Source organism: Carettochelys insculpta, chromosome 13 (assembly GCF_033958435.1).
Source record: "Carettochelys insculpta isolate YL-2023 chromosome 13, ASM3395843v1, whole genome shotgun sequence".
Taxonomy (NCBI): Eukaryota; Metazoa; Chordata; order Testudines; family Carettochelyidae; genus Carettochelys; species Carettochelys insculpta.
This window is the reverse complement of record NC_134149.1, coordinates 3,684,642-3,697,444: the sequence shown is the minus strand read 5'-3', so window position 1 is coordinate 3,697,444 and position 12,803 is coordinate 3,684,642. Positions and strand designations below refer to the sequence as shown.

Genomic DNA, 12,803 nt, shown 5'->3' with positions numbered 1-12,803 from the left:
AGCGTCTAAGGAAGTTGTGCTCATGAGGGAATTATTTTCAGGGCCTCTACCCAGCAGACAGTCATAGGATTCAGCAGCCCAAGGGCCATCTGACTGACCACTCTGGAATGAAAGTGCAGACAGGCAACCCATGCGAGACCTAGGCCTTTTTATATATTTATGATTTATATATGAGCCTACATGGGCCAGATCTTCAGTCAGTGTGCATCAGCATAGCTTCTTTCAAGAAAGTGGAGCTGCTTCTGTTTACACCAGCTGAGGGCTCACCTCAAGAACAGAGGACAGCAGATATACATACATGAGCTAGTATGTAGACAGGTCATATATGTATAGTCTTAAGGGAGAAAGTCACTTTATCCCTTAATCATTAGTAAAATACGAAATTTTCAGGCTCTGGAAGGAGGCCTCTTAGGTCTCTAAATGAGGACTTGAGTGCTTACATTTAAGTACTCACATTAGAGAACGTTAACCCACTTATACTTGCTGTCTCTAAAACTGACCATCTAAACGCTGTGAGAAACTCCTTCACATTCTGCCTTGATACGCACACGGGCTTGTTGGGCTTGTTGGAAAGCACTTTTTGCAAGTAGAATTGCTTCTGATTAATGGATTGTGTTAAAACAAAGGCCAAACAAAAATAACCCTGGAAACAGGCCTAACGAAGTTGCATTTTGCCTGGAGGTAACTGGTTTGACATTTCTCAGATGTGCAGTCTCCTATAGCCCTTTAAAACTGAAGTGAAATCGGTTTCTGTACAGCAACAAACTGTTGGAAGTTGTAACGATAGTCTCCTGTGTATTTCCGTCCCTGCCGTTCTATAAGCTGCTTTCCTCTTGTCGTTTCTGACAAATGCTCTGTGTGTAGCCTGACCCCTTTGTTAGCTAACACTCTTTGTGCTTTGGAACCTTGACTTGCATTGAAAGAAAGAAAACCCAGTTTTCCAGCCATGGCTTTGCTACATTCCATCAGCCAGGCAGGTGGCCTGCTTCTCTGCTGCTTCCACCTGCTTGAATTTTCATTGAAGTCAAAGGGAGTTTACATGCAGAAGGCGTGTAGGGTAATTGAGAGGCAGCCTTTCCTATCACAGTGTGGAGGGAGAAAGTTAAATTCTTGTCTTTGCTATAATGAGAAGCTGTAAATCATTAGTAGTGCTCCTGTTTCCAAATCAGTGGACTTGCCCAGGTGTTGTTGAGACTCGCTTTCTGAAGGGTGAGTAACTTACCAGGAAAAGCGGCTGTAAAGCTTTTTCCCAAGTCTAATCATGAAACAGGTTTGACTGAGTGGAGATGCTGTAATGTGGTAGGACACAAGGAGAAGACTTGCTGCCTAGGAAAACGCACCTCAGCCTTGTCACTTGCCATGTTCCATATGAACTGACAGCCAGAAACATGTACGTTCTAAAGGGCTGTAAATCAGGAGCGGCTCTGCTGAAGTCAAGGCTGTGGCTAGAGGTGTGAAGCTGTTCAAGTGAAAGGAAAATCAAGACTGACATTAAGTATTGTTGTTCATCCCTTGTAATGAGTAGAAACCCAGACATATACCTGGCAGCTGCTACCTCTTTGGCCCCGTAATAGGAACACAATCTACATGTAAACATGCCCACACACGTAGGCAGGTATTTAACAAACACTAGCAGAGGCAAGTATCTCATTTGTTCCGTTGCTTATGCTAATCTTCTCCTTTGAAATTGCTGTCTGCTATGTTTCTCTTAGCTGATAGTTTTCAAATACTTGTTGCCTGCAACTGCTTTTTGTTGTGTTCTGCCGAAACGACTTCCTCCTTTTTTCTGCGTGCATAAGTCAGCCCAATGCGGAAAGCTTCCTTAGCATTCCTAGACCTCTTATTTTTAGACCCTCTCTTTGTGTCTTTACTAACTGCTTACCTAGTAAACCTGTGACTTTACCTACCACCTTACCGCGAATAGCTGCTCTTCCGTTTCTTGTCTTGCTAAGTTGCTGCAGTTGCAGGAGACTGGCAGGCCAGGGTCCATATTCTTTATTGCATGCTTGGTCTAATTTTGTGTTTTGTTTTGTTTTTTTTTTCCTTTTGTACTTGTTTTTAACAAATCCCTCATCCACAGGCCCTGCCGCCTGGTGCACTTCAACCTTTACCAAAGAGGCCAGCACTTGAAAAAAACAATGGTGCCACCACAGTCTTTAACCCAAGCGTTTTCCACTATCAACAGGCTCTAGCTAACATGCAGTTGCAACAGCCTGCATTTATCCCTACAGGTGAGTTCTCTTGGCACTTTCTCCTTTTTTTATTTTCTGATACTAGAAGTGTTCTCCTGGCGATTGAATTAGAGTGGATTTTCATTAGACCTGAGCAAAATGTACACAAAGCAGTGGTGTGTGTTGTTTCTTTTACGCAAGCCACAGAATGTTAACATTTGCCTTTTTTCTTCACCCACTGCAATTCCAAGCTTCAGATTTTTAAAGATACATTCTGGGTCATTCTTTTTGTAATCAGACTCGGAGGAATGGCCCCACATTTTGCTAATTCACTTCTTTTTGCTCTTCTTTATTGTTCAGTTGGTGAATCCCAAACTGCTCCTTGGACTCTTGGGTAGCATTATCAGGTCACTTCAACCTGTTGTGTATACCTATGTAGAAAAATAGCTTGTGCCTTTCAAAACTCCATTCCCTCTTTGTGGCTACAGCTCAGTGACCCCAAATGTTCCAGCTGTCCCAATTTTAAAGAGGAAATGCCTTTATAAATTACATAAACTCTTTCTTTAAGTTATATGCTTCCCTCTGGCCAATTTTTTGGCCTAACCATTTTAAAAGCAATATAACTCCCAAGCTTTTATTCTGCTTTTGAAGTCTACAGGTGAAACTGAAAGATGCAGTTCAGTTATTCACAGACCAATAAAAACATTGACTGGGGTAGGGGGTGTAAGAGTGCCAGCTAGCCATTGGGTTATTATTTGTGGCTGATTTGGGAACATTGTTGATTTTAATATTATTTTCCTTGCCAACGCATCACAGCATTTATGTCTAGATTTTTTTTTAATGCTGCATGCCTCATTCCTTTGCTCAGTGATATTTACAGAAGTCCACAAAACCACCCCTCTGAACAGCATCTTTTAAATTAATCCATCATGGGCCTGTTCCTGTCCCAAACAGAGGTGGTAGTAAAACTCCTCTGGGCCAGAGATGGCCCAAACGTGGAAGAGTAGTGGGAGACCAGATCTGCCCTCCACAGAAGAGTTCTGCTATCAAACTAGAGGATCAAACCTGGATACCAGAAGCCTAAACCCCTTTTCATGCATGTTGTGTGTTTTGGGCTAATGAAGGAAAGAGGCCAACCAACTTTTGGCAAGTAGAAGATGGAATGTTTGTGCATTAAATAGAAAATAATCAGAATTCAGGACTGGATAGGACTTGTTCCTCCAGTTGAGTAGCTTTGCATGTTGGCAGGCAGAGCACAAGTAGAAAGCACCACTAATCATATTCTGCAAAGTCCTGTTTGTGGTGTTGGGCTGACTTCACGGCAGCTCCCTTAGATGCCAGAGTCATCCTTCCACTGGGGTGCAGTGAAGGCAGTGTTATCTGGTACTGGGCTAACCAGCACACTTGGTTAACCTGCATGCCCTTCAGGTAATGGAAGGCTGCTATCAAATCCCTCCTCACTCTTCTCCTCTGTAGACTAAACAAGCCCAAATCCCTCAGCCTTTCCGCATGAGTCATGTGTTCCAGCCCCCAAATTATTTTTGTTGCCCTCTATTAAATACTCTCTAGTGTGTCTATGTCCTTTCTATACTGGGGGTCCAGATTTGGACACGGTACTCCAGATAATGGCCTCACCGGTGCCAAATAAAGGTGAATAATCACTTCCCTAGACCTGCTGTCGATGCTCCTACTAATGCACCCCAGAATGCTGTTAGTCTACTTGGCAGCAAGGGCATGCTGTTTGCTCATATCCAGCTTCCCATCTACTGTAAACCCCAGGTCGTCTTCTGCCGAACTGCTGCTTTAGCCAGTCAGTCCCCGGCTTGTAGCAGCCCTTGGGATTCTTCCATCTTAAGTGCAGCACTCTGCACTTGTTCTTGTTGAACCTCACCAGATTCTTTTGCCCCCTCCTCCAATTTGTCTAGGTCACTCTGCACCCTATCCTTACTCTCCAGTGTGTCAACCTCTCCCTCTAGTTAAGCGTCATCTGCATATTTGCTGAGGGTGCAATCCATTCCCTCATCCAGATCGTTGTTAAAGGTATTGAGCAAATCCAGCCCCAGAACTGATCCTTGAGGTACTCTGCTTGATACCAGCACCCATTATCACTACAGCCCTACAATTTGGCCCCTGCTTTTATGCATTCAGCTCCATCCAGACACAGCCGGTCTCTGGGTCAGAGAGTGACGGCCAAACAGAGACCAGGCAAAAGTTTGCTTGGATTAGTTTTACTTTTGCAGGTACACGTTGGTCAGGTACACAGTTGATCACCTGGGGCACTGCACAGTCAACGCTACTGCGTATGTCTCAAATATCACCACTGTTAGAGCTGTGTCAAGGCCAGACCAACTGCATCTTTCAGCCAAATAGAGAGACTTTAAAGCCACAGCGCCCACTGGCAGAGTAGTCAGTTGTAAAGTGGGCAAGCCAGCAGGATAGGCAGGACTTCAAAAGTGAAATTCTTTCAAGGGAAACGTTATTGCCTCCGTTATGATCAGTTTGTATATTTGCAAAATGCTGTGTTAATTGTGCCAAAATTTCCAGCATGCATCCTCCCCTCTCAAAGATATTAAATAATCTGGACTGGCCCCACCTCTCCTGGTGCAACTCATCATTCAGTTCCAAGCATTGGAGGGGAAATACATTCTGTACCCAAGAATCCAAGAATGATTTTGGTTTGCTGGGATCTGAAAGCTGAGTTTAAAAATCAATATGCAGAATCTGGTTTTTTGCATGTGCTTTAATACTGAATGCTGCAAAGAGAACGTGTGCTTTGAGGTAGTTATTTCTAACACTGATGCTTCACTAATGAAATATCCCTTTTGTTCATCTTTCCACGCTTCACTGCATGGTGTGCAGGGTCAGTACTGTGCATGGCACCCACTACGAGTGTTGGTAGGTTTCTCTATACAAACTTCTCAACTTTCCCTAACCTGAAAGAGGCAGCCAGTTGCTACTCTGTGTGTCTGTGTGTGTGTGTGTGTGTGTGTGTGTGTGTGTGTGTGAGAGAGAGAGAGAGAGAGAGAGAGAGAGAGAGAGAACTTGCATGGCTGAGTGGTCTGACTGACTCGCCAGTCATCTTGAAGGTTCAGAGGGTGGTATCCCTTTTAATTTCTGTGTAATGTGATCATTCTTGATGCTAACAGGAGGGTCTGCTTTAGGCACAAGTATCTCTGGGGCCTGAATTTGACAATGCAGTAAAAGGAGGTGGCTGTAGGAAGAATTTTGTGGCCTATCGGGCATCCAGCCCGTGTTAGGTTGAATTAGAGACACGCCACCATGAATATTTACTCTCCCACCTGCTGATTTTTTGAAAAAGAACAGTGTTGCAGTCAGAGATGCTCTTAGGTTCAGCCCCTCAGCTGCCGTGAGTTTGCATGGCTCTGTAAGTCAGCAGGGCTGTGCTGATTGACAGCAGCTGAAGATCTGCCTCTTAAATACGCTGCTGAGGAAATTGCCTGTGTGCTGCACAGAGCCCCAAAATAGCGCTGACAGTGTGACTGAAACCAGCTCGAGAAGGAGGCGCTAGCGAGGAGCTGCTGTCGGTGCTGGGACTGCAGCGTGCAGGCGCCGGATGGGGTGACGTGTAGTCCCAGAGTAATTGTGCCTGGTCTGTATTAAAAAACAGACGTTGCTGTCCAGACTGTAGCGGGGCTTCTTGCTCGCCTTCCCATCTGGCGTAGCTGGATGTAGGCGGGTAAGTCAAGGGTGGACTTTTGGCCTTCAGTCTGGCAGGGGACTGCCCCAGTAAAAAAAATTTCCACAGACCGTCCCGGCGGGGAGGGGTGGAGCAGAGGTGCTGAAATGAATGCAGGCTCTCCGAGGAGCACGGGGTGCAGGGGTGGGAGGGATTTGAAAGGCTATTAGCAGAAATGAGCTAAGGGCTCATGGTGGTATGGCTCCGAGCTCCTTTCCTGCCCTCTAGGCCTGGCCAGGCTGGGGGAGTGCTGACTTTGAGACCTGTGCCGCCACCCCCCAGGTTATTAGACATCAAGCCAGGCTTAGGTTCCAGCCTGAACTACCCCCCAGGTGGTGGTTGTGGGTCCTTGTGCTGCCTACCTCCCCCACTAGTTGCTGAACATGGGACCATCTGCCCCTTCCTGCTGCCAAGTTGCTGGGTGTGGGACTCTCCCCATGCCCTGTTTCTGTTCCCCCGCCCCCCACCCCAAGTCACTGGGTACAGGACTTGTCCCATGCCCTTCCACGACCCCTCAGTCGCCAACTGCAGGGCCTCCCTGTGTCCCCTCCTCCCATCACTGCCTGTGCTTCCTGTCTCCCAGTCTCTGGGTGCGTGCCCCTCTGTGCTCCATCCTCCCCAGCCACCAAGTGAGGGCCCTCCCCATTCTCCATCCCCCAGTCACTGTGTGGCTCACTGCCCCTCCTCCGACCCTTACCATCGGACCCCAGGACTGATTCTGGAACTGCAGACGGGACAGGGAACAGATCTGAAGGCCTCACAGCATCTCCCTGCCCCGGGCTGTGCAGGGAAGCCTAGCAGGGCAACACATGCATAACCGTGGTTGGTGCATGTGAGAGCAGGGCTGCTGGCAGCTGGTGACCCACAGCCGAGACTGGGATCCAGACAGAGTGGTGCACACCTTTATCAGGTCTTAACCAGTATCGCCTTTGCTGCTCCAAATGAACACTAACCTCACCTGACTATCCCAGGCCAGAGTAGGGCCGGTTGGAGTGGGTCTCTCCTCATCGGGCGCTCGTCCAATGCCCTCTGTTACTAACCGGGCTCTGGCACAAGTCACAAGAGCTGAGCAGCTCTCCGTTTGCAAGGGCAGCCCTAGCTCGTCAAGTCCCTGCCCGTTCCTCGGGAAGCAGCCGTCTCCCTACCCCTAGCAAGTGCTGGCCAGTGGAATGCCAGTTGCATGTGCTGGCAGTGCTTCTTCTAACTGCTGCGTGATGTCAAAGCCAAGCTTTCTGAGTCCAGCGGAAAGACTGCAGATCTCTACTGTGTGCCATGGTTGTCTCTAGAATCCCTGTCGATTGTTATCCTTTCGGGGGCCTGTTTCTGCAGAGCTGGATTGCAGACATTGGGAATCGTTTCTTCCCTCCTCACTCCAAGAGGGAATTTTGCCAAACCCTCTAGAATTGTACAGAAAGAAGACGCAGTGGCCTGCCAGCCACTCTGTTCTGTACCAAGGGGGAGGCCCTGTTGTAGAGAGGGGAGAAAACCCGTTGAAAAGGATGTTACAGCTGCTAGCCATGTTACGCAGTGGGATCGTAGCTGTAATATGTGCCATGATGACAATGTCTTGTCGGAAAACTTGCTCTGAAGTGCACTGTGTACTTTGAATTCATAATTGGGGGGCAAACTTTCAAAGCCGGCTGGGACAGATGCACTCGCCAAAAGGCGCCCTCCCCACCAAAAGAACCTGCGTGCGCTGTGTGGCCAGCCGCCCACAGGTGTGCAGTGACACGAGTGGTTTGCTAGCACACCCCGTCCCACCCGCCTTGGGAAGTTTGGCCCTTAGAGTCTAATACATCATTGTTCTGCTCATAAATGTACTAAGTGTTGAGAATGTTTTAGTTTTTTCCTTAATTATAATTGTAATTGGCTTTTCCCCTTTTCTCTTGTTTATTTTTTTTTATTTTTTCCCCCCCAACGCTGTCTTGCTTTGCACTGTGATTGCATGCTGCGCCCCGGTGTATCCTTCATGACGATGTCACATGGCTTGTTGCTGTGATACCTGCCACGCCCCCACATGTTGCCATGGTTACATAAATGCTCCACCCTCCCGTATGTCGCTTCCATGGTTCCCTACTGAAAGTGCCCATGATGCACGGTGCTACGCCCACCACTGTGTCTGCAGCAACAACACCTGCCACCAGCGTCCCCTTCGCTGCAACAGCTACAGCCAATCAGGTTTGGCCCTTTCAATAGCTTTCTTTCACGTGTTCAGCACTAGATGACTTTGAGGGCCCGGTCCTAGGCGGTGCTGGGCGTCTCATGTGAGGGGCCAGGCGCCTGTAACTCCCTTTGCGGCCTTGAGGGGCTGAGAGCGTTCAGATCCTCCGACGAGGCGCTGAGCTCAGCGCAGGATCGGGCCCCTCAAAAGGCAGCATGTATACCTTGGGGATCGGTGAGGGGGCGTTGGCTCGTGGGGTGGGGAGGCTCTAAAGGAACTGGGGAGATGGCCCAGGCTGGAGCAGCGCTTATATGTCAGGAGGCTTCTTTGAAGCGCCTTCACGGTCTACAGACCTCTGAAGTCGTGCCACCCTGGGCTGGAAAACTCCCAAGGAACTGAGGCTTTCTCCCAAGCTGGAAAGCCCACCTGCTCTCTGCCTCTATCAGAAACAGCACGGTGACCAGGCCCTCCCACAGTGCTGTGCCATGGGTGGGAAATGGAGATGGGAAAACCCAAGCTGGGGTTCTAAAGGAGCGGGGTGAGGGTCAAGTGTGTTAAAGCAGAAACAACTCACCCATCCCTGCAGTATTTACGTTGTGCGTAGTAGGTACTGTTTTGTCAGTGCCGTTAATGTAAAGGATTTCATGCATGTTTGCCTAGCCATCATTATCTCCAAAACACTGCTCTGAAGGTATTCAACCGAAATGGCTGCTTCCACACCAGTCCTCAATTATAGATGCAAAATCTCATCGATGCTTCATTAGGCTCACTAAACCACCACTGCTCCCGTGTAGGCCAGCGTAGAATTTGGGTCAGTGTTCCCCCACCCCCCACAACTGTAACATTTGCAATTCTGTTTAGTTCCTCGTGTTCAGGTTCAGAGCCGCTCAAAGGAAAAGCACATCGCACGTTATTCTATGGGACACTGCTGCCACTAGGATATTGCAGTAATTCCAGAGGGCAGATGCTGTCGGTGTTTGCTGGGCTTCACTCAGACACAAAGTCTTGTCCAGCATAATGGGAGTTTAGCCTGAGGCCTGAGCTCAGAGCTAGCCTGTTGCAAATTCTTGCCTACCTATGCTGGCTGGAACTGGTTTGTTTCTCTGGTTTTGGCTAGTTTCAGATACAGTAGGGCTGATAACTGCACAGCCACAAGAAGGAAATGCTTGTTCCTATGGCGTGTGTCTACACGGGCACAAATCTTTGAAATACCCATGCTAATGGCCATTTCGAAGATTACTAATGAGGCGCTGAATTGCATATTCAGCGCTTCATTAGCATTAGGATGCTTCCAGCTGCGGCGCTTCACGCCACTTTCAAAAGCACGCGGCTCCGCGCAGTTACATGGGGGTCCTTTTCAAAAGGACCCCGCGCCTTTCGCAATCCCCTTTTCCCGATCGCTGATCAGAATAAGGGGATTTCGAAAGGTGCGGGGTCCTTTCACAAAGGACCCCCATGTAGCCGTGCCGAGCCGTGTGCTTGTGAAAGCGGCACTTTCAAAGCGCCGCAGCTGGAAGTGTCCTAATGCTAATGAGGCGCTGAATTCTCATTAGTAATACGTGTGCCCGTGTAGACACAGCCATGCAGTATTAGTGTTGGGCTGCGTGCTCCCTCCAAGTGAAGCCTTCCAAACTGCAGGTTACGGGCCATTTGGCTGTCTTACAGTGTATGGACTTGGACCCTCAAGTACAATCCTCATGTACTCCATTGGGTATTAACAATGATGTAACTATGTAGATCAGTGTTAAAACAGATACACTCAGGGATCAATTCACATTCTCTAAGATACTGTTTTAACGGTGGTTATATGTATTGATCAGTCTTAAATGAGTGCTGAAGATGAATGGATGGAGTGATCTCAAGAAAATGTTAATATGAAATGTTTTCTACTGTAGATATCCCAGTTATCAGTAGATGAACTGAGTAGCAGCATGTTTGTTTCACAGATGTAGACGTTACCGATAGAACAGTAAGTTTCTTTTTAACTATTGATATTTACAGCTTTTTAATATAAGGGTTTAAATTTGTCACTTAGCCTTACCCCTGCAGTTCTCTGCATGCTAAACTCTTGCAGCAAGTGGGAATTGCACAGCTGTGTCCAGGGCTTATGATAAACTACTTTTTTGGTGCTGTCTAAAATGTCTTCTTTAAAACATACCAAACCCCTCCTGACATGACTGTTTTAGGTACTAGAGGGTTTCAAATTACATACCAAATTCTACAGTGCAACTTACGGCACATTTGCTACCAAGGATGAATAATGTTTTAATAATGAGAGTCAGCTGAAAAACATAAAATGTTTTGCAGTTAGTAAGAGATTTACTCAGCGTGAGTAGGACCAGATAGCAGGTGTCAGTCAGCATAGCTTCATTATTGTTATATGGATTCGTGTCAGCCAAGAACATGCCAATTAGTGATCCCTTCTGAGATACTTTTTCACTGTGATAATAAGCTTGAAGGCTGCAGACGTTACACTTCTTCTATAACCTTGCAAAGCCTGGTATGTTTATAGTCTGCTGCTGTTCTCTGAGTGTGAACAAGGCCCCTTTTTGGATTTGTTTGATATAAATTCACAGTGGGCTCAATGTTATTTTTAGTTTCTTGTTGTTTGCATGTGTAGGATGTTGTTTGTAAAGGGATTTCCCTGCATTTTTACCATTGAGAGACTAAAGAAAAAAGAGTTGACTGAATATGGTGATGGAAGCCATTTTATTTGCATGAATATTCAGTCCGACTTTTCCACAGGACAAAAATTAAAGGGAAATACTTGCATGTAAGCTGTGAACATGGATTTGGAAGGCAGTTGTGGAATTATATCTGAAATCATTGACATGAACTGATCAGGCTGGTTATGTCCTGGATTTCAACTGATTGAAGTAAAACTCCTGGATGCAGAGTGGGAGTTAATCATGTCTACGTATCCCTGCCAATATCTGTCTTGGTGCTGAGATCGCCTGCTTAGTGTCAGTGTTCTGCTTTAGGTTGTGCATCGCTTTTCACACATGCCGGGCAGATCCGACACCTGATGTGTTAAATCGTTTCTCTAGCATAGACCAAGTGGGGTCTTCCAGCTGATAGGAGTTCATAGGCTTGAAAGAGAAACCTTGACCTCATTCTTGAGCTCTTTGGAATATTTTGAGCCTTTATGTCCGGATACTTTTTTTTTTCCCTTCATTTTTTTTAGACTTCTTTGGCTTATGCCATCAGTAATGGAGAACCGCTTCAAAAGAGCTGAGGGAAAACCACGTGATTCTAGTTTTTTCCTGGTGGGGGCCCAGGTACCCATTCAGCGTCAGAGGGTCGTGTTCCTAGGACAGGGGAGATCTTCTACTAGAAACATTTAGTTTCTGCATTTCAAAAAGAGCCTCTGAAAGTCTGTGAAGTTTCTCGTGTCAGAAACTTCTGTGGACACAGCGTTAGACATCTAACCCCACTTGCACACCCAAATACAGGGCTCACTGCTGGAGAACCCTTACACCCCTGCCTGTTTCATTCCCACCCAGCAAAACACTTACACGCTTGCCCTTGCAATCGTCCCCCACTCCCTCTCGCAGCTGGGGAAGGCAAATGAGCCTTGCAGACCGCTCTAGAGGTGGGTGAACAAGGACTGTTTCCTCAAGCGTGTCTCCAGAATAAAGGATTTGTCCATGATCCGTCCTTTCTGGGACGTCACCCCAGCGAGTTGGCAGGCAGGTGGGCCAGTGAGTTATGTGGGCCCATGGTGCCTGGACTCCAGGAATATTCTTGGCCTGGGGGGGTGGGGCAACTTCAGCCAAGCTTGGAGGTTGATCTTTTCCCCAGTTCCACCTGCTGCCCTGGGGCAATTTTGAAAAGAGCCTGGGGGGCTCATTCCCTACCACTGGCAGAGCGACAGAGCCGGGCTGGTTTCCTGCCTGCTCACGTGCCACACACAACTGCTGACACATCCCTTTGGGCCCTGGGCAAGGGCTGGGGTGTGACCACGCTCTGCCCCTGTCCCAACTGCCTCTGCAGCCAACGGGAGCTGCTGAGGCAGTGCCTGTGGGCAACAGTTCAGAGACCGCTGCCCTGGTCCCCAACTAGGAGCCACTACCGGGAGGGGCGTAGGTCATTTATGGGAGCTGCCCCAGGGAAGTGTTGCATCCTGCACCCCAACCACCTGCCTCAGCCCAGAACCCTCCCCCTCCCCCACCCTAGCTCCTGCCCAGAACCTGAACCCTTCATCATCTCCTGCGCCCCAGTCCTGAGCCTGCCCCGAAACTCGCTCCCAGAATCCACCATCCCTGCAGACAGGCCCCAAGCCAGCCAAGTGCAGAAATGTAAGTGAGGCACATGCTCAAGCGCTTCAAGGGGACAGGCTTTCAATCAGCGTGGCCCAGGCTGCCGCCCAAGTTTCCGGAGCTGTGCCGCAGGCCATGATGCTACCTCGGAAGGAGGGGAAGCCATATAGCTGTGGGTTTGAAGCGAGTTTCCCAGAGACCTGAAGCACCCCCAGCGGCTTCCCCACTCACCAGCAAAGACGTTGTCAGTGCTGGCTAATGGCGCTGTAATATTTACCCTGGTGCCCCCAGTTTTCAGGCTGGGAATTCCAAATGCTCAGGAAGGAGATTTGCATCTGGCTCCCGCTAAGACATGGTCTGAGTTCTGGGTTCTCCTCTGGTCTCTCGTCCTGACTCCTCCTGCCGCATGGGGCATGTCGCTCACATCCTCGTTTTCAGAGCTGCTGAGCTTACGCTCTTCCCATTAACGTCAGTGGGAAATGCAGATTCTCAGCACTTCTGCCAGCCACACCATT

The 12,803-nt window shown here is 48.2% G+C and overlaps 1 protein-coding gene across 7 annotated transcripts in view; it reads left to right on the top strand.

Moving 5' to 3' along the window:
- MBNL3 (muscleblind like splicing regulator 3) overlaps window positions 1-12,803 on the top strand; it is a 131,797-nt gene that overhangs the window by 109,311 nt on the left and 9,683 nt on the right. For 4 of the 7 annotated variants that reach the window (XM_075007998.1, XM_075007997.1, XM_075007996.1 and 1 more), the window contains 3 exons: window positions 2,081-2,231; window positions 7,952-8,046; window positions 9,925-9,998. In XM_075007998.1, coding sequence (XP_074864099.1) covers window positions 2,081-2,231; window positions 7,952-8,046; window positions 9,925-9,981 — 303 coding nt within the window. In that variant the 3' untranslated portion in view covers window positions 9,982-9,998. The remainder of the gene's footprint in view (window positions 1-2,080; window positions 2,232-7,951; window positions 8,047-9,924; window positions 9,999-12,803) is intronic. The other 3 variants (XR_012647343.1, XR_012647342.1, XR_012647344.1) reach the window with 1 other exon arrangement.